Source organism: Gobio gobio (genome assembly GCF_949357685.1).
Source record: "Gobio gobio genome assembly, chromosome: 10".
NCBI lineage: Eukaryota > Metazoa > Chordata > Actinopteri > Cypriniformes > Gobionidae > Gobio > Gobio gobio.
The window spans coordinates 19,886,625-19,908,426 of record NC_137116.1 but is presented as its reverse complement, the minus strand read 5'-3'; the positions used below and the strand labels follow the sequence as shown (position 1 = coordinate 19,908,426).

Genomic DNA, 21,802 nt, shown 5'->3' with positions numbered 1-21,802 from the left:
TGGAGTGGAAGTCACATACCGAGTTTAGTAACAATACACTAATGCATTTGTAAAATATAGCATTTTAGCACATAATTCAAAATGGCCGACAGCCAAAATGGCCGATATGGTAAAATTGAATATCAGACGACTCGGCATGCCGTCCTGAATCTAACGAGACCACTTTTATGATTTTTGGACAAACGGTTCAAAAGTTATAAGCAAAAACAGCCATTTTTTGTATCTCCGGACCAGTAGGTGGCGCTGCGCCGAAACACTGCATGTTGCCTCAAGTCATGCTTGTGATGACATGTACCAAGTTTGGTTTGAATACGATAAAGCGTTGCGGAGATATTGCCTTAAGAGTGCTTTTGCAACGGCTACGTAAAATTTGTTTGCGCGTTTATCGCAAATGATTTGACGAATCAACTTGATTTGCAAGATTTTTTGTCAGCATGGTCTGAAGATGATCTGGTTCAATTTTCGTGCAAATCGGATGAACCGTCTAGGACGAGTTTGCAAAAGTAGGTTTTTCGGTTAATTAAAAATGGCGGGAAAATTATTATGACGGAAAATTACGTCATAGGGTGCAATCGAATTGTCTTGAGCCAAGGAATCAGAGGAAAAAAGAATTTCGTTTCTAGCCCCTATGGTTCAAAAGTTATTAGCATAAACATGAGTCTAATTTTGGACTGATGGTGGCGCTAGAGGGATTGAGTTAGAGACTCAAAATTTGCTATGGTGATATTTCAGACTGTCCTCTATTAGTGTGCCAAATTTCATAACTTTTTACCATACGGTTCTATGGGCTGCCATAGACTTCGTGGCGGAAGAAGAAGAAGATGAATAATAAATATAGCTGCAAGCAGCAATACCGGGGCCAAGCGCAAAGAAGAAGACAAGACATGCCAAAATGGCTGGCAGTGTCAGATCAACTGGAGCAATGAGCAATTAATTACGTTTTAAGATGATTTTAGGCAAAAGGCTGAAAAATGCATTGTAGTCTGAGAGTGTCAGACCAACTGCAACAATGAACAATTATACTGTTTAAGAAGATTAGGCAAAATGGCTGAAATATCATATATAGAGTCACTGATAATGTAAGTTAATGGTTTATCACTTTTGACCAATAGGTGGCACAGTTACGAAATTGATGTGGTGTGGTCAGAATAAGGGAACAATGACACATGCAAAGTTTGATGCCAATATGTCAAAGCATTGCAGAGATACAGCCTCAAGAGTAATTTTGGCATCATGGCTCAACTTCGTCGCTGCGGTTAACAAAAACGGTTTAATCTATTGATGCAAAATCCCTAACTTTATGTTGACACAGTCTGAAGATGATACGATTTGATTTTGGTGGAAATTGGACAAACGGTCTAGGATGAGTTTGAAAAAGTAGGTTTTGATCAAATAAGAACATTGAGGACAAGATGTTTGACCAAATATGGCAAAATTCGTATCTATATTCTCGGCATGAGCCAATAAATGTATTATGACCAGTTTCATTAAACTAGGCTAATTTAATCAAACGTTATTAGCATTTTTGTAAATTTTGTTATAACCTTTGACCACAAGGTGGCACTGCCCCAAAACTTTTTAAGTACCTTCAAAGCATGGTGCGGAAGACACAAAACAAGTTTCGTAACGATAGACTAATGCGTTTGTAAATTATAGTATTTTAGCACATAATTTAAAAATGGCAGAGAGCCAAAATGGCCGATATGGGGAAATTGAATATCAGACGACTCAGCATGCCGTCCTGAATCTAACGAGACCACTTTTATGATTTTTAGAGAAACGGTTCAAAAGTTATAAGCAAAAAATAAATAAATTGTATCTCCGGACCAGTAGGTGGCGCTGCGCCGAAACGCTGCATGTTGCCTCAGGTCATGCATGTGATGACATGTACCAAGATTGGTTTGAATACGATAAAGCGTTGCGGAGATATAGCCTTAAGTGAGTTTTTCCAACCGCTACGTAAAATTTGTGTGCGCGTTTTTCGAAAACGATTAGACAAATCAACTTGATTTGCAAGATTTTTTATCAGCATCGTCTGAAGATGATCTGGTTAAATTTTCGTGCAAATCGGATGAACCGTCTAGAACGAGTTCGCAAAAGTAGGTTTTTTGGAAAATTCAAAATGGCGGGGAAATTATCATGACCGAAAATGACGTCATAGGGTGCAATTGAATCGGCATGAGCCAATGAATGTATTATGACCAGTTTCATTAAACTAAGCTAATTTAATCAAAAGTTATTAGCATTTTTGTACATTTTGTTAAAACCTTTGACCACAAGGTGGCACTGCCCCCAAACTTTTTGAGTACCTTCAAAGCATGGTGCGGAAGACACATACCAAGTTTCGTAACGATAGACTAATGAGTTTGTAAAATATAGTATTTTAGCACATAATTCAAAATGGCCGAGAGCCAAAATGGCCGATATGGTGAAATTGAATATCAGAAGACTCAGCATGCAGTCCTGAATCTAACGATACCACTTTTATGATTTTTGGAGAAACGGTTCAAAAGTTATAAGCAAAAATAAAAAAAAGTTGTATCTCCGGACCAGTAGGTGGCGCTGCGCCGAAACGATGCATGTTGCCTCAGGTCATGCATGTGATTACATGTACCAAGATTGGTTTGACTACGATAAAGCGTTGCGGAGATATAGCCTTAAGTGAGTTTTTCCAACCGCTACGTAAAATTTGTGTGCGCGTTTATCGAAAATGATTTGACAAATCAACTTGATTTGCAAGATTTTTTATCAGCATCGTCTAAAGATGATCTGGTTAAATTTTCGTGCAAATCGGATGAACCGTCTAGGACGAGTTCGCAAAAGTAGGTTTTTCGGAAAATTCAAAATGGCGGGAAAATTTTAATGACGGAACATGACGTCATAGGGTCTAATCGAATCGTCTTGAGCCAAGGAATCAGAGGAAAAAAGAATTTTGTTTCTAGCCCTTATGGTTCAAAAGTTATTAACATAAACATGAGTCCAATTTTGGACTGATGGTGGCGCTAGAGGGATTGAGTTAGAGACTCCAAATTTGCTATGGTGACATGTCAGACTGTCCTCTATTAGTGTGCCAAATTTCACAACTTTTTACCATACGGTTCTATGGGCTGCCATAGACTTCGTGGCGGAAGAAGAAGAAGAAGATGAATAATAATAATAATAGGAACGGGAACGGTTTCAATAGGTGCCTTCGCACCTTCGGTGCTTGGCCCCTAATAATAATAGGAACGGGAACGGTTTCAATAGGTGCCTTCGCACCTTCGGTGCTTGGCCCCTAATAATAATAGGAACGGGAACGGTTTCAATAGGTGCCTTCGCACCTTCGGTGCTTGGCCCCTAATAAAAAATAAAAAGTATAATTAAAACTAAAAATAAAAACAGGGTTAAATTGAAACATATAAATTAAAGTGCAAGCAGTTCGGACAAAGCACAGAGCTCATTCAGTATATGCATAGCTAAACAGATGTGTTTTGAGTCTGGATTTGAAAGTGGCTACAGTTGGAGCACATCTGATCTGGTCAGGAAGCTGGTTCCAGCTACGGCTGGTATAAGAGCTAAAAGCAGACTCTCCTTGCTTTGAGTGAACCCTTGGAATTTCTAACTGACTTGATCCTGATGATCTGAGTGATCTGTTGGGTTTGTATTCTATCAGCATATTTGCAATGTATTGAGGTGCTAGGCTATTAAGTGATTTATATACCAGTAATAATACTTTAAAATCTATTCTCAATGTAACTGGAAGCCAGTATAAAGACCTGAGGACTGGCGTGATATGGTCATATTTTCTGGTTCTGCTCAGAATCCTGGCAGCAGCATTCTGTATGAGCTGCAGCTGTCTAATGGTCTTTTTGGGAAGGCCGGTGAGAAGACCATTACAATAGTCCACCCTGCTGGTGATAAAAGCATGAACGAGTTTCTCTAAGTGGTGCCTGGAAACAAAGCATCTAATTCTTGATATATTTTTGAGATGATAGTAAGCTGATTTAGTTATTGCTTTGACATGACTACTGAAACTAAAGTCTGATTCCAAAATCACACCCAGATTCCTGACTTGATCTTTAGTTGATTTACCCCTAGCTTCAAGGTATGCGTTCACCTTGAGAACTTCTTCTTTGTTTCCAAATGCAATAAGTTCAGTTTTGTCTTTGTTTAACTGAAGAAAGTTTTGGCACATCCAGTTGTTAACTTCATCAATGCATTTGCACATGGAGTCAATGGGGCTGTAGTCATTAGGCGATAGGGTTGAATAGGAGTGGTGCAAGAATTGACCCTTGTGGGACTCCGCATGTCATGGATGTCCACTCAGACTTATGGTCACCTATATTCACATACTAACCTCTCCCTTCTAAGTACGACCTGAACCATTTAAGGACCATCCCAGAAAGCCAGACACAATTTTCCAGCCTGTCAAGAAGTATGTTGTGATCGACAGTGTCGAATGCAGCACTGAGGTCAAGTAGTACCAGCACTGATAATTTACCTGTATCATTATTTAAGCGAATATCATTTATTATCTTTTACCCCTTTTCCACCAAGGCAGTGCTAGAGCTAGATCGGCGCCAGAGCCTAATTTCAATCGGTTCTTTGTGTTTCCACACCCAAAGCCCCAGCTCCGAGCCAGGAAAAGTGGTTCTTAAGTAGCACCAAAACATTGCTGGGCTAGAACAGGGCTAGAAGTAAAAAACGATTACTTCAGGCGCTGGGGGCAGGGTCAACAAGACAAACACAAACTTGAGATCCGCCATTTTTGAAATAGCAGCTAATGGAGCTTACAGCTGCTGCTCGTTTGTAATCTCAGTCTATACAAATTATGGCGAACTGCATGAATGTGTTGGATTCGCTGTGTTTTCGTTGTGTTTTGATGCCGATGTAGGATCGTAAAGCCATGTGAATCAATAGTAACGCAACGTTTCAATGTTGATGGATGGCTTGTTCGTAGCGGTGCTGTGCAGACCGATCGCTGTATGATAACGAGTCTAGCGAGAGCATATGACTCCTTATGCTTTTGATACACTCATGCGTTTTTTTTATATCATACATGGATCGGTCTGCGCAGCGCCGATGCATCTCAAACAAGCCTGGTGTGTTTGTGTTTCCCGCTGCCCTGGGTTGCCAGGTTTTCACAACAAAACCCGCCCAATTGCTACTCAAAGCAAGCCCAATCGCGTTTCAAGGGGGCTTCCCCGGTAAAAATCACATTTGGGGGTAAAATATGTTTTTTTGGCATGGTTGCCTACTAAAATTCACATTCCCGGGGCTAAATATCACATAATTGGGGTCGCTTCAACCCGCGGACATGAAAAACAGCCCGTGGCAACAGTGATGAAGTAGCCCAATTCCGCGGGAAAACTGCGGACTTGGCAACACTGCCGCTGCCTCGCTAGCGTTGCTGAGAAAGATGAGACGTATACAGTGACGTAAGACATGGCTCTGTTGTGGCTCTCAGCATGTGGAAAAGCAAACGGTTCTTAGAAGGCTCAGTTGAACCAACTATGAACTGGGATTAGCACTGGCTCTGAACTAGCACCGGTTCATTCTGGTGGAAAAGGGGTATTAATGAGCGCTGTCTCTGTGCTGTGATGTGGTCGGAAACCAGATTGAAAATTTAAGTATCCGTTTGAGCTTAAGAATCTTGCCTATGAAAGGAAGATTTGAAAAGTCCCAGAAAGAAGTGAGGAGTTTACCACTTCCAGGAGATCTGTTTCTAAACAGTTAAACACACTTTTGGAAAAAAGAAGTGGGGAGTGTGTCAAGGGCGCAGGTTGATATTTTAAGGTGCTGTATCGTTTCTTTTAAAATTTTAGTCGATTTCTTCGAAATAAGACAAAATTACTCATTTCTGAAATTGTGGACGAGTCTTTCTGACCTCAGCATAGCATGAAGATATACTGATTGCCTTTCTGATATTATTGATCTTCTCAGAAAAAAGGAGGCTAACTCATTGCATTTGCTTTCAGAGAGCAATTCACTGGGAGTGTGATTTGGGGGGTTTGTTAGTCTCTCGACAGTAGCAAAAAGAGTGCGCGTGTTGTTTATGTTTCTGTTTATGATATTTGAGAAGAAGGTCTGCCTAGCTTTGCCTAGCACCACATTGAAATCATGAAGGCTGTCTTTATAGATGTTATAATGGACTACAAGTTTTGTCTTCCGCCACATGCGTTCAGCTTTCCTGCAATTTCTTTTCATACTTTGCTGTTGTGTTTCTCCAAGGTGCTTTAGGTCTACCATTCTTTTTCCTGACTTTCAGAGGAGCAATATCAATTACATTTTTTACTTTTGAGTTAAAGGAGTCAAGGAGAAAATCAACAGAGTCTGTGGATATGCTTGGTGTCAGAGATATGGCCATCATAAATAGTACACTAGTATTGTCATTTAAAGGGGTGGTAAAACACGATTTCATTCAGTAGCGATCACTATAGATCCGCAGTCTTTACTCTTGAGGACTGAACAGGTTGAACAGGTTCTGCTCGATCATCTTCACTAAAATGTTCTGGGTCCGATTCGGGCTCAAATTGGTATGGTTTTACAGACGCCATTGTTTCTAATACTACCAACGCAGTCTACCGGTAAAGGGGCGTGACATTTCCGACAAACATGCACTAGGCGGTAAGCGAATCACAACACACTGGGCCAGCTAACCAATCTGAGCCCATTGCGTATTTTTGAGGAACTGGCTTCATAGAACCTGGAAACCATCAGACCGTTTTTACAAGGAGGGACAGAGCAGTGTAGAATAAAGGTAAAATATATGAAAAATAATGCAATTTTTTTTTAAACGAAGCATGAACACATGTTACAGTGCACCCCACAAACACAATCAAGCCTTCGAAAGAATGTGTTTTACCACCCCTTTAAGCATCTCTTTTTGACAGAGACAGATCTAGCTTCAATGGTAGGAGAGATTGATATATCAAAGAAAATACAGAAATGATCAGACAGTGCCACATCCTTAATAACTATCGATGAAATGTTTAGACCCTTACTGATGAGTAAATCTAGAGTGTGTCCACGATCATGTGTCGGTCCGTGTACATGCGGAGTCAAATCAAAAGTGTTAAGAACAGTCATGAGATCTTTTGTTGTACTAGATTCAGCAATGTCAATGTGAATGTTAAAATCCCCAGCAATAGCAAAACTCAGAGGAGATTGCAGATAACAGCTCTGTAAAGTCCTCAATAAAGGCTGGAGAGTATTTTGGAGGCCTGTAAATGATAAGTAGAATGCGTGGAGCACCTTTCAACACAATACCCAGATATTCGAAAGACGGGTAAATCACCAAATGACACTTGCTTACACTGATAGACATCTTTAAATAGAGCAGCTACACCTCCACCTCTCCTAACCGTTACATTCATGCATTTAGCAGATGCTTTTATCCAAGTACTAAGGTTTCAGACATTGCACCGAGCATCACACACTAGGGCAGGGAAGAAGTAGAGGAAAATAGAAGGAAAATAAGGAAAAGGATTTTTTTTTTTTAAGATAAGGTTAAGTGCTCGCGGAAGAGGTGAGTTTTCAGCTTTCGTTTGAATGCTGTCAGTGATTCTGCAATTCGGATGGAGGTGGGGAGATCGTTCCACCAGCAGGGAACGGTGAATGTGAATGTTCTGGAGAGGGATTTTCTGCCTCTCTGTGATGGTACCACAAGCCGTTGCTCCTTAGCTGAGTGAAGGCTTCTGGTGGGGGTGTAGACTTGTAGGAGCGAGTCAAAGTATGGAGGAGCTGAGATCTTGGTGGATCTGTAAGCGAGCATAAGCGCCTTGAACTTGATACGAGATGAAGAGTGGTGTGACGTGGGTCCTTTTGGGTTCGTTGAAGATAAGACGTGCTGCTGCATTCTGTATCATTTGGAGCGTTTTGATCGCACATGATGGAAGTCCAGCCAGAAGCGCATTGCAGTAAAGCCTAGAAATGACCAGGGCCTGGACAAGAAGCTGGGTTGCATGTTCTGTTAGAAAAGGTCTGATGTTCCTGATGTTGTGGAGCGCAAACCTGCATGAGCGAGCTGTCTTTGAAATGTAGTCTTTGAAGGACAGCTGGTCGTCAAAGATTACGCCAAGGTTTCTGACCGACCCTGAAGGGGTGATCCGAGATGAAGCTAGCTGGATGGGCAAGTCATGTTGTATTGTTGGATTGGCCGGGAAGACAAGCAGTTCAGTCTTTGCCAGGTTGAGATGCAGGTGATGTAGTCCGCAGGGTTTCAGTGACTGACAGTAATGCAGTCTCTGTGGAGTGGCCCCTTTTGAAACCTGATTGGTTGATGTCCAACTGATTATTCTGTGAGAGGAAAGATGAAACCTGATTGAAAACAACTTGTTAAAGTGTTTTTGCTATGAATGGTAGGAGAGAGACAGGTCTGTAGTTATCTATGAGTGACGAGTTTAATGTGGGTTTCTTAAAGGTCCCGTTTTTCGTGTTTTTTTGAAGCTTTGATTGTGTTTACAGTGTGCAATATAACATGTGTTCATGTTTCGCGTGTAAAAAAACACAGTATTTTTCACACAATTTACTTATCTGTATACTGCCGTTTTCACTGTCCTCAAAACGGCTTGAAAGATTTCCCTGTTCTATGAAGTCCCTCCTTCAGAAATACGTAACGAGTTCTGATTGTGCCAGCGGTTCCCGTGTTGTGATTCGACAGCAGCTTAGGGCACGCAGAGTGCACGTTACCGGAAAGGTCACGCCTCTCACCATAACGGGGATGCATGCGCTCAATGATCTCTAAGTACAGCGTCCCTGGGAAAGCCAAACAAAGGTGACTTGACTCCGGGATGAAAATAACAGCTTCTCGACGACATGGCAACAAACAAACTTTACGAACGCAACCGAACGCAACACTTCCCATTCTCCACGCGGGAGCAACAAGACCACGCCCCCTTTTTCGCACGTTCTTGTGGGCGGAGGTTAGTCGACATACTGCTCTACTGACGTAATTAAAGCAGGAAATACCAGGATGTAGTCCTAACCAGCCGTTCGCTGTAGGCTTTGAAAGGGAACTTCTGTTAAATAAAATATCTCGCTTGGCATTGAACTTTGAGCTTTATAATTTTACAGGTATTATAAATGCTCTAACAGCAACATTACACTCTAACTAAAGTTTGAAAAATGGGATCACGAAGAACAGGACCTTTAAGCAGTGGAGTTATCTGAGCCTGCTTGAATGTGGTAGGGAAGATGCCGGTGCTGAGAGATGTGTGGATGATGTGTGTGAGTGCTGGTAGGAGGGAAGGAGAGATGGCTTGAAGGAGATGTGAGGGGATGGGATTTAGAGGACAGGTGGTAGGATGGCTGGAGAGGACAAGTTTAGATACTTCTGCCTCAGTGAGTGTAGCGAATGAGGAGAGATGATGATCGGCTGTGGGTTTGGCTGATGTAAAATCCTTTGTGTGTGTGTGTGGGGGGGGGGGGGGGGACTGACTGCTGATGGATGTTGTTTTGTTTGTGAAGAAATGGGCAAAATCATCGGCCGATAAGGAGGTGGTGGGAGGAGGCGGAGGAGGACAGAGCAGAGAGTTGAATGTTCTGAAGAGTGTACGTGAGTTTGAGGTGCTGTTGATTTTGTTGTGGAAATATGAAGATTTAGCCGCATGGACATCACCTGAAAAGGATGAGAGCAGAGACTGATACTTAGGTCAGACGGGTCGGTTGATTTAAGCCATTTCCTCTCTGCTGCCCTGAGTTTAGTCCAGTGTTCACGAAGAACATCAGATAGCCAAGGGTTAGAAGGAGTAGCACGGGCTGGCCTAGAAGACAGATACTATCTAGACAAGAAGTTAAAGTGGAACATAAAGTGTCTGTAGCGGTGTTAATATCCATAGTGGAGAATTGTGTGGATGACGGAAGACAAGATGACACCGCAGAGGAGAGATGAGAAGGAGAAAGTGAGCGCAGGTTTCGCCTGAAAGTAACTGGTAGAGGGGCTGGTGGTGCCTGAGTAGTAAGTTGTAGATTAAATGTGATGAAGTAATGATCTGAGATGTGAAGAGGTTTGACTAAAATGTTATCTGAAGTGCAGTTGCGTGTGTAGATGAGGTCAAGTTGGTTGCCAGATTTGTGGGTGTGTGTGGTGCTGAGGTGGGTGAGATCAAATGAGGCTAGGAGTGAGTGGAAGTCTGCAGCATAAGGTTTGTTTATGTGAATGCTAAAGTCATAGAGGACTATAAGTGGACTGCCATCCTCTGGGAATGCGGACAGCAGCACATCCAACTCGTCAACAAAGGTGCCTAATTGGCCAGGAGGGCGGTAAATGACTATAATATGGGTTGTAACTGTAATAGCATGGTATTCAAATGAGTTGTTGTTGCATAGAGGTGTGTATTGAGTATTTCCAATTGTTAGAAATGAGAAGACCTGTGCCTCCACCCCTCCCAGTGTGGCGAGGGGTGTGAGAGAAAGAGAAGTTGTTAGAGCAGCAGGGGTTGCTGAGTCTTCTGGACGGATCCAAGTCTCAGTTAAGGCCAAGATATTATAGGACGCAGATTAGCAGTGTTGCGCAGCCTTCAGCATGTAGTAGAGGAGCGTGGTCGAGAGACAACGGGAATGTACAGAAAGCACATGATAAGTTTTTCCAATTCTCTTTCCTCTCTCTTAACCAGTGTTGGGGTTAACGCATTACAAGTAACTTGAGTTACGTAATAATATTACTTTTTCCAAGTAACTAGTAAAGTAACGCATTACTTTTCAAATTTACAACAAAATATCTGAGTTACTTTTTAAAAAAAGTAACGCAAGTTACATTTTCACATTAATTTGACTGACAGCTCTCCTTGCCCCCATGTTGAGAAAAATAAGTGCAGAGGCGTTGTGTGTAAACATGATGGTTATTGTAGTTCTAGACTTAATGTGAGCATTTATTTATCTCACTTACACAATAAAGATTCAGTATTCCTCAAAATGAATAAAATCAGTCAAATGCAAAATCAGAATACAATGCAAATCTCCAATAACTAAATGTTAAATAAAACAACCTATTTTATGCATTTAATCTACCTTTATATTTAAATTACCAATGTTCTACCGTTATCCAGAATGGCAGCACAGCAGAGCTGCGCCCTCTACTGTTCATGCGTGAATTTGCATTTTTACCTCAGCATGAGCCTTATTATTTCAATTTTGGTATGAAGAGGTCTTTACCATTGCACAAAAATATATAACTTTTTTACAAAAACAAGGCCCAGCCCATGTGAGAAAAAGTAACTCAAAAGTAACGTAACGCATTACTTTTCTTAAAAACTCAATTAGTTACTTTTTAAGGGAGTAACGCAATATTGTAGCTAATATTGTATAGTAACTTTCCCCAACACTGCTCTTATAACCTCTTGCCGCACCGGATTGAGGACGCATTCGCCCTCAAGCTTTATTTGTTTAAATTAGCTCAAATGGCTGTCAGATGCAAGTAATTACCATGACAATCTATACATCATTTAAAAGATCTAAGAGTCAAGCTTCCATTTTTTACCTCTGTTTTATTCTCAAAGTCTTATAGTGACAGTAATTTGTTAATATGTGTCAGGAGTTATGAATATGAAAACCGCGTCGGTACCGCTTGATTGTAATATGAGCCTCAGCTGCTTTCATTCATAAAAAAACTCCTCTATTCTCCTCACGAAGACTCGCGACAAATCAACATCCCTCAGGGCTTTTAGTTCAAAAGTGTGCAGATGAGGAGAAATATTGATAAGATTCTCATATGTCTGTGTCAAATTTCTAAACAGAGGAGTATTTTTTATTCAATACTTCCTCAAAATGCGCAGATGTAGCCTATTCATGAGCGATGGAGTCTCTTATGTAGGGTTGGGTATCGTTTGGGTTTTTTTCGATTCCGGTGCCAAACCGATACTTTTAAAACGGTTCCGGTGCCTAAACGGTGCCTGAACCGATACTTTTTTTTTTTAAAAAGGCCACAAAACGAGGTGGATGACATTAAATGGCTTTTTATTTATTTATTTTTTATTTAAATTGAACCATTTATTAAAAGTTTAATGTATACTTAAATGTATGAATATAAATAAATACAAAACACAATTTACTTATTTACAAATTATAATTGACTTATTTACAAATTCACAGTAAAACCTAAGCCACCTAACCCAACTACAACAAGCCTAATATAACTCTTAATTACAATAATAACAGCAGTAGTCTGTATTCTTGCTCTGCTACTAACCAGCTTCGAGCTTCAGCTCTTTTTTGAAATATGATCATATTCTCTGGCTAAATATTTTAGAACGCATCGTCTTAATGTTTCCATGACGACGCGTCATGTTTCTCACATGACACACAGCAGCCGCAATAGCGCTGACAGCTCAGCTGTATCGGGTTTATTTCGTTTTTTCTTTTTATTCAAAATATTCACAAACTTCTTAACTGTGTCACGAACTATCTGATGTTCAAATGTGTGTGTGAATGTGTGTTAGTTGATCTATAAAGCGCAATGGGCGGCGCCATGTTAGTTTGCGCCTCAGAATCGGATCTGTCAGATTTACAACACTTGAGTTCATTCTCGTCTCACGAAATACATGAAAGTAAGTGACCAGTGAACTGGAAGAAGAATAGAGTAAACGCTATAGTTACTATATAATGTGCATGTATCTGATGTGAATAAAACATGTAACGTTAGTCAAATTATAATCGTCTGAAAGGATTGTCATAGCCGCTTTCATATCAGGGTGTGTTTTTTGCTAGTAGCCTACTTATGAGCATTTAAATGTCTGAAACCTGAAATAAACATGATGTGGTTGAAAACACTGAATAGTTGTCATGAGTTGTGATGTGACCAGCGCTGAGCGTCTGTCTCTGGCTCAGCCAAAGCGCGAAAGCACGTTTGAATTTTGGCACCGAAATGAGGAACCGAAATCTGCGTTCTGATTCGATCCGGTACATACCGGTTATATAAGTACCGGTGCCATATTGGAACCGGATTTCGGTACCCAACCCTACTCTTATGTGTTGTTTTCAATTCATACTGGCAGCCGGAGGGCGCTCTGTGCACATGTAGTCCATATATGGTACAGACAGACGAAGAAGATACCATGTGCCATAATAGAAGTCCATAATAAAAGCTTCCTGAGATCGCGAAACATGCAAATAGAAACATTTGAAGATAATAAACACACAATCGCGATGATGCATGGTTTGTCTGTGTTCTTTATACCATGTTGGGTGTATTCATAATAGATTATATTTATAATGCAATGCTATTCGACATAGCTTTTATCAATATGCAGAATATTGTAAAATTATTTTTGTCTGATTTTTTGATCCGAAGCCAAATGAGACCACAGAAGGTTATTTAAAATATCCCACTTGTGATATAAAGTAATTTTGGAGAACAAACATGGTTTTAATCTTTATTGTATTTTGATTGTGTGCTAAGCTAACATGCTAGCTAGCCAATGCACCTGCCACCTGGGCAAACACGTTATTTTTATTAATAATTTTGAATAGACTGAAATGAAAAACCAACTGAAATGTTTCTATTGTCAACAACGGCATTTGAGGTACTTTAGAAGGTGAAGTAAGAAGTTTGATCATAAATGAGGTTTGAAAAGAACAGTTTGAATAGAGAGTCGTCAGTGATTACAATGAAGACAAAAGAATAATTTAATAAGAGCCATAACCTGGCCAGAGAGGTGTGAAAGTGTTCTGGGGAGACTGAAACTGAATGGGCAGTTTGCACCTCAAAACAATAGAGACAATAAACTGAATGGTAGCTCAGAAGAGATGGCAATAAACATCAGTTAACATTTTAGAGAAATCTCAAAATAAAATCATATGACTTGATCTTGAAAAACATTTAATAAAATTAAGAGTTTTAGACTTATCATGATTTGAAATATAACATGGTCAGACATGTGGCTTCAGCTGTAGATTGCTAAAATGCCAACTTTAATTTTATTTTCATAAAGATATTTCATACAAATATATTTCTTACAAATATACTTATATACTTTACAAAACTTTGAAACTTATTATAGCTATTTTTGATTATGAAAATAATTATAATTTTGAATTTACAGTAAACTGCCAAGTGTCTGCTTTCAAATGACGCCATACTTATGATTTTAGTGCAAAGGAATCATTAACTGTAACGGTTTTAGTCTGATTATGCCATTTCTTAGGATTTTTTCAAAAGCGGGGGTGAAGGTTAACAGGTTAAGTGCCTTACCGGTGGCCTCTTCGGGGGAGTCGCAGGGAGAGTCAATGTTTTTACCCGACTCGGTCTTCACACGAGGAGGCTGAACGCTCCCGCTGACGCGAGCGTATTAAATAGATGCTAATCACTAATTCAGTCAGAACAGGTGAGGAGGCTTTTGTAATTCGCCCAAACAATCAAGGGAACAGTCTGTCAATGGCTCAGCTCAAAAACAAAACTATGACTCACAAGCAGTGTGAATATCCAGCAATAACAATAATAATTGAGTGCGGACGGGCGGCAAAAGCAGCCGTGGTTATAATTCAAATACAATTATCTTAACCAGTAAAATGATAAATAGATAAATAAGTACAGAATCGAAATGTATCCACTTGTTAGCGTGTAATACGCTGAGCAAATCCAGCAAACTGAGTAATCACAAAAAACACTTACATACGGCTTCAGCGCGCTCCTTCACTGTTGGTTCGCTTCTCCTAGCTAACTGACCGACCTGACCTTATATATGTTCTGTCCACCTTTGTAATTTGCCCAAACAATCAAGGGAACAGCCTGTCAATGGCTCAGCTCAAAAATGAAACTATGACTCACTAGCAGTGCGAATATCCAGCAATAACAATAACAATTGAGTGTGGGCGGGCGGCAAAAGCAGCCGTGGTTATAATTCAAATACAATTATCTTAACCAGTAAAATTCTAAATAGATAAATAAGTTGTGCATCCGTTCTGCAGACACTCATAAAAGTAAAGTTAGGGGGGGCTGTTTCATTGAGGACTGTTGCACTCCAGCTGTCTTCAAGCCACGTTTCATTTAGAAGCAAAAAATCTAGGTTGTTTGTAAGTTATTAAGTCATTGACTAGAAGTGATTTGTTTTTAAGTGAGCGGATGTTTAAAAGTGCTAACTTTACAGTCTTACTTATTGTCCCCACGGTAATATTAGTATGATGTATAATAGGGAGCAGAATAGATTGGTTTGCCATATGGCTTGAGAAGGCCTTAGATTTTCTATCACGTAATAGAACAGAAAAAGAGAAAGCAACAGGCACAAACATCCCAGTTCTTGCATAGCCAGCATACTCACCGGACATGTCACCCATTGAGAATGTTTGGGATGCTCTGGATCGTGTATACGACAGGGTGTTCCAGTTCCTGCCAATATCCAGCAACTTCCCACAGTCATTGAAGAGGAGTGGACCAACATTCCACAGGCTACAATCAACAACCTGATCAAATGGTGGTCACACCAGATACTGACTGGTTTTCGGACCCCTCCGGACTCCCCCAATACAGTAAAACTGCACATTTGAGAGTGGCCTTTTATTGTAGCCAGCCTACGGCACACCTGTGCAATAATCATGCTGTCTAATCAGCATCTTGACATGCCACACCTGTGAGGTGAATGGATTATCTCGGCAAAGGAGAAGTGCTCACTAACACAGGTTTAGACAGATTTGTGAACAATATTTGAGAGAAATAGGCCTTTTGTGAAAAAGTCTTAGATTTTTGAGTTCAGCTCATAAAAAATGGGGGCAAATACAAAGGTTATTGCGTTGATAATTTTGTTCAGTGTATTTAGGCAATATGAATGCTGAATGAACTCTTCTTTTAATGTTCCTGGTCTTATTGTGCACACTTCAGTGACACTAATTCAAAAGACAAAAACTGTTCATTTTCTTAATCTATCATTAAAATGTAATGACCTAGACCACACAGACTACTGGATAAATTGAATCAATAGCTAAGCAATAGCTATGTAGGCATTCTTTTAGCAAACTTGCATTCAGGTCATACCTGTCCACCAGTGACCTCCAGATGCTTCTTCAGCAAATTCATGGTGTTGGGTGTTACAACATAACCCTCCGTCTTATAATTCTCCCCTAGAAAGAGAACAATAAATCTTATGATTTAATTTTAGCCATTTAAAAAAAAAAAATCCCCTGATGGTGCATTGGGTTAAGCTTCGCATATTGAGGCTCTGTACAGTGTCTATGGGTGCTTCTCAATACTCAGATGGATGCTTCCTCGTTCCTCTAGCCTGTGATCTGAAAACTAGGGATGCACCGAATGTTCGGCAACCGAAATTATTTGGCCGAAAATAGCAAAAATTGCACTTTCGGTGTTCGGCCGAATAAGTGAAAAGGCCGAATACAGAAGATGACGCAATCAAATATAGCAACCGGCACATTCGAGAGAGAGGCACGCACGCTTCTAAATGCAGCAAACGTGTAGAGTGTGGAAGCATTAGTGTCCGAGATGGACAGTGTCTGCAAACGACCCTCAGCTGATACTGTAATAATATATTGGCAAATGCTCCAGTGCATACATGCATTTGTACCTGTAGAACGTCAAATGTATTTACAACATGTTTCTGCAGCGGTGACAGGCTCGCAAAACCTCTCATGAACAAAAAGTGTACACACGAATCAACGCAAGTAAGATATTTATTGTGCATTGTTAGCAGCTTCATTGAACTTTTGGAGATTGCGATGAACTTATATAGCGACAGCGTTTAGTGATCGTAAATGCATGCTGCAAAGTTTCGGAAGTGACATAGTGAAATAGTAAAGCTTTAAAGCAATGTAAAGGCAGACTAATAGATTAATAGAAAAATATACGTTGCAAAATATTGTTGAAATTTAAAAAAATCTTAAATGTCTCACTGTACACTCACTGCTGTGGTGGAGCTGTTGCTTAGCTTACATCTGCACTTTAATAGAGCACCCTCAGTGATACCTGATTATACCTGTAGGCATAATAGGCCAAAGATAAGACAAGATGGCATAAGATGGCCAAATAAAAATATTTGTATTGTACTTTTTTTTTTTTTAAATGTATTTTCTAAATAATACATCTTTTTTATATCTACTTAAGTTATATTGTGCTTTGTTTGTATAATGTCTGCTGGAATGCTAAAAAATGTTCAGTGTTAAATAAATATTTTTAAATTGAAGTTTTGTAATTTGTTTCTTTAAAAAAAGCAAGACAAAATAGTAAAAAGGTAATTTTTTACAATTTAATTTATGCAATGGTGAAAAAATATATAAAAAATAAAATAAAAAATCCGGTATTCAGCTTTGGCCTTCGGCCAAGTGTTTTATAATTATTCGGCATCGGCCAAGAATTTTCATTTTGGTGCATCCCTACTGCCATCTTGAAGGACATCTCAATTCTCTAAGTGCACCACGAGGAGGTAAGGAACAATGAGTGAGGAAGCTTCCAGAGGAGCTATGAGCAAGGATGCACAGATGTATCCTATGCGGAAATCGAAAAACCTGACGCATGCATGTATAAATTCTCCCCCATCACCGGTGTAACAATTTCCATTTATGTTTTACCTCTGCAGTTTAAATAAACCATAAATCTCAAATATTTCAAAAGGCCATTCATTAATATTTATTTTGCATAAGGGCAGATCCTTTGTGCGCAGCAGATAAAGCTTTGAAGTGACACTCGAGTGATCAAGAATATACAAATAAGCATTCCTTCGAACCCTCCGTCCACATTTCCTTTCCTTGCATCCTAAGGGGGGTGGAGTTAGGAAGCAAGAAAAAGAAGCGAGGAAAGAAAGCAAGGATGCACAAATAAGGAATGAGTAGCACCCAATGTAGCTGCCTGGACAGACAGGTCAACACTCTCACCTGGCTTATGGAACTTCAGCGCCTCTCCTCTCAGCTGCTCCATCAATGATTTCCTCTCCATTTGTCCTTCACCTACACAAAAAAGAAGGAAATATAAAACAGACTTTTACATATAATGAAGAAAATGTGTTGGGTGGTTTGATATCCTCCTTTAAAAGGAAAGTTCATAAAAAAAAAAAAAAATCTGAGACATTCTTTTGTTAGCCATACAATGGCAGTCTTTGGTCACCAAAACTTTGATTACAGAAGAAAAGTTTGTGCAGGTTTGGAATGACATGAGGGTGAATAAATGATCATTTTCCTATTTTATTTTTTACTACCAGGCGAATAAGAAAACAACACATCAAAAAGCCACATGATTGGAGGCATCATTTTTGTCCATAACACAAATGGATGTGGGAAAATGAAATGCCAACGTTAGGGGTTTATTCAAATCAGTATAATTTGAATAGCATACTATATGAGAAAGAGTGAGCATACTTTGAAAAAAAGTTCCTTTTTTATATCATCATAATTCCAGTGTATACGATTACATTAATACAACTCACTACAGCTAAAACAACTGGAAGCGACTGATACTGGAAGTACATTGAAGCGGTTCAAAAATCTCTCGCCTCCAACAACCTGCCACTTATGAGATAGCAGCAATTAGCAAACAACAATGGTACAATCAATTTCCTAGGGCTGTAATCAACCAAAGAAAATCTTGGTCGACTGAAGTCCTGAAATTTTCGACTAAAAATCGACTAAAAATGTAAATTAATTTAATTAATTAGCTGCGCACTGTGCGCAGTACTTGGTAGCCTTGTTGTCTGCCTAAATGAATTATAAATAAACATAAAAAACTAGTAGGCTATTTGCAGTATATTAAATAGTTTTTGAGCTGATTATTTTGCACTGAAATGAGTCTGACACACGAGTCTGTCGGCTCTGACAGAGTTACATCACGTGCACCAGCGCAATATCATAGCCTATGATTTCCGAAAATATAGTACTATGTTGTCAACTAAATATCATCACAAGAACTTTTGAGGAATATGCAACATAATTTAGACAATTGTTTTTGTCACATGTATTATAATAACTGACAGACAGTATCATTTCAGCCGCTCTGTGCAGCTCGAACATATAGGAGTTCAGCTTCGCGGCTGAGACACGAATAGACTATTAACTTAAAGCTTTTACTTTTAAACACAAAAGGCACGTCCACTTTAATAAAAAAGGAATATTTATTAAACAAGCCAGATCAAGAGCAGAAAAAACACTCACAATTAAATAAATAATATACAGAATAAAAATGAAACGATTACCGGTTTCACGATAAACCACGATAAAATTTAGTGATGGTTAGTAATATCATTTACAATTGAATTATCATTAAAACCGCGTGTGATTATCACGATTTTGAAAACTGGCGGTAAATCCTGTCGAGTCAGCGTCAGTCTGGTGCAGGCGCAGCGCACCGCTGTTTTCTGAATGAGAAGAAATGGCAGAAGGCAGTGACAGCCCCGGGAGATTTTTCAGACTTCTAAAAGGACAAAATCTGAGGCGTGGTCATATTTTGGCTTTTACAAAAGTCCTGAGGGAAACTTAATCGAAGATGGTCACCCTGTCTGCAGAACATGTCAGAAGAAAGTCACTGTAATAGGGGGAACACTTCAAAACTACGAACGTAAGGCAAGTGGACTTTGACCTCAATACCAAAACTACGTCTGGGAAATTATAACGTGAAGCGAACAAACAAATTCAGACAAGACTAGGGTGATATTAAGGGATAATAATCAGGGCTTGACATTAACAACCGCTATTTGCGGGTGTAACGTTATTTCGGCTGCACACCAGCCACTTTGGCGGTTTAACTTATTATAGTCTTCTCAAAAGCCATCTGTTATGCCATCCGCGTTGCGCATTATAACCACTTACACGTGTTTTGAGTTTATGAATGCAATGTCTCATAATCAGAGGCGTTCAGATTAGCCAGAGTTTTGTTCAGAGCCCGCGCTGCTCTCACTGTCACTTATCGCACTCAAAGTAGAGATAAACCTGCAATGTACGCAGGAGATTCACTCATCATACCGTGGTTGACTGTTTCTGTTCTATTTCAGCAGCGAAAATAGTTTCAAACAAACACAGCAGAACCACAGCGCATCTGATATGACTGGCATAACGCAGGCGAATTTAGGGACCGTCTCTAAAGTTACATACAACATTGGTAACGTTATACACGTTTCAAACTCCACTTGCATTTGAAGAGAATCACAGTCATAAAACTGACTGTAAAGTGTTCATCTAGGTGTCAGGTATGATGCACACATTTTTATATTTAATAAAATAATGGTCATTATAGCTATTTTTGATTATGACAATAATTATAATTTTGAATTTACAGTAAACTGCCAAGTGTCTGCTTTCAAATGACGCCATACTTATGATTTTAGTGCAAAGGAATCATTAACTGTAACGGTTTTAGTCTGATTATGGCATTTCTTAGGATTTTTTCAAAAGCGGGGATGAAGGTTAACAGGTTAAGTGCCTTCCCGGTGGCCTCTTCGGCGAGTCGCAGGGAGAGTCGATGTCTTTACCCGACTCGGTCTTCACACGAGGAGGCTGAACGCTCCCGCTGACGCGAATGGTCATTTGAAAATATGGATATGCATTATTTCACCAGGATACTGTGTGGGCTCTTACACAAAATCTGCTGATTTAAATGCATCATTGCTGAACACTGATGAGAATATTGCTTGAGAATATATTTACAGAGATAATATTAGAGATTATATTTACACAATATTATTATTTATGCGTTATACGTTGCTATTGACGACGGCCATTATAAGGAAGGAAATCCCACAGAATTGAATTTAGCTTAAAAAAGTGCATAGAGCTGCTTTAGTTATTTGTTGTTAACTTGTTGAAATGTTTTAAGTGTGTGCATCTGTTCTTTTTGAACATTTTCTTCTCATTTGAACAAAACCGTGATAATATTGATAACCGTGATAATTTGGGCCACTACAGGGAGTGCAGAATTATTAGGCACGTTGATTTTCTGATCATTTTGGTCATTTTGGTTCTGATTTTTTTTCCAGGCACATTTGATCAATTCCAAACCACAGTAATCCTAATAACTACTATTGATTTAGTATTTAATAATGTATAAGTGATATATAATTGTTCATGAAGGCTGGAAATGAAAAACACCTTATATTCAGGTGTGCAGAATTATTAGGCATGTTTTCTTTTACAGATAAATTGAGCCAAAAAAGAGATTTAACTCAGACTGAAAAGTCAAAAAGTATTAAATGCCCATGAGAAGGATGCAATACTAATGCAATACTAGACATTGCAGTTAAGGCGTGACCATTGGACAGTGAAATGCTCGTTGGGTCAGCAGGGTCAGACAAAAACATGTGGCGGAGAAAAGACACCTGTTAACTGCAAAAGAATTAAGAATTAAGGTGAAGAATTAAGGGTGAAACCATCAGGAACCCTTTAGTCTCCAGCGCCACCATTTTCCAGAGCTGCAACCTACCTGGAGTCTCCAGAAGTGCAAGGTGTCAGGATCTCAGAGACTTCAGTTAGGTAAAGAATCCTAAAAAATGACCCCCACTAGATAAGAATCATGAGCTGAAGTGTTGTAAAATACATGAAGAAGGTTTTTTTATAGGCTTTATGGACAGATAGGTTGAGAGTGACTCTTGAAGGACCAGCACCACATCCTCTAGTACCACTGTTTGAAGAATTCATCTTCCAGAATCTGGCAGTACGTTTTGGGAGTTCATTTTAGTCCATCCTGAAGTCCGTTTTGCAGAGATGGACTAAAAATGAACTCCCAAAATGTACTGCCAGATTCTGGAAGATGAATTTCACTGTCCAATGGTCATGCCTTAACTGCAATGTCTAGTATTGCATTAGTATTGCATCCTTCTCATGGGCATTTAATACTTTTTGACTTTTCAGTCTGAGTTAAATCTCTTTTTTGGCTCAATTTATCTGTAAAAGAAAACATGCCTAA

At 39.5% G+C, this 21,802-nt stretch overlaps 1 protein-coding gene across 1 annotated transcript in view; it reads right to left on the bottom strand.

The window, feature by feature from the left end:
- Window positions 1-21,802, bottom strand: part of qars1 (glutaminyl-tRNA synthetase 1) — a 94,330-nt gene that overhangs the window by 42,780 nt on the left and 29,748 nt on the right. The window contains exons 8-9 of the mRNA XM_079827621.1: window positions 17,791-17,862; window positions 15,944-16,029 (exon numbers count right to left, since the gene is read on the bottom strand). Of these exons, the coding sequence (XP_079683747.1) occupies window positions 15,944-16,029; window positions 17,791-17,862 (158 nt within the window). The remainder of the gene's footprint in view (window positions 1-15,943; window positions 16,030-17,790; window positions 17,863-21,802) is intronic.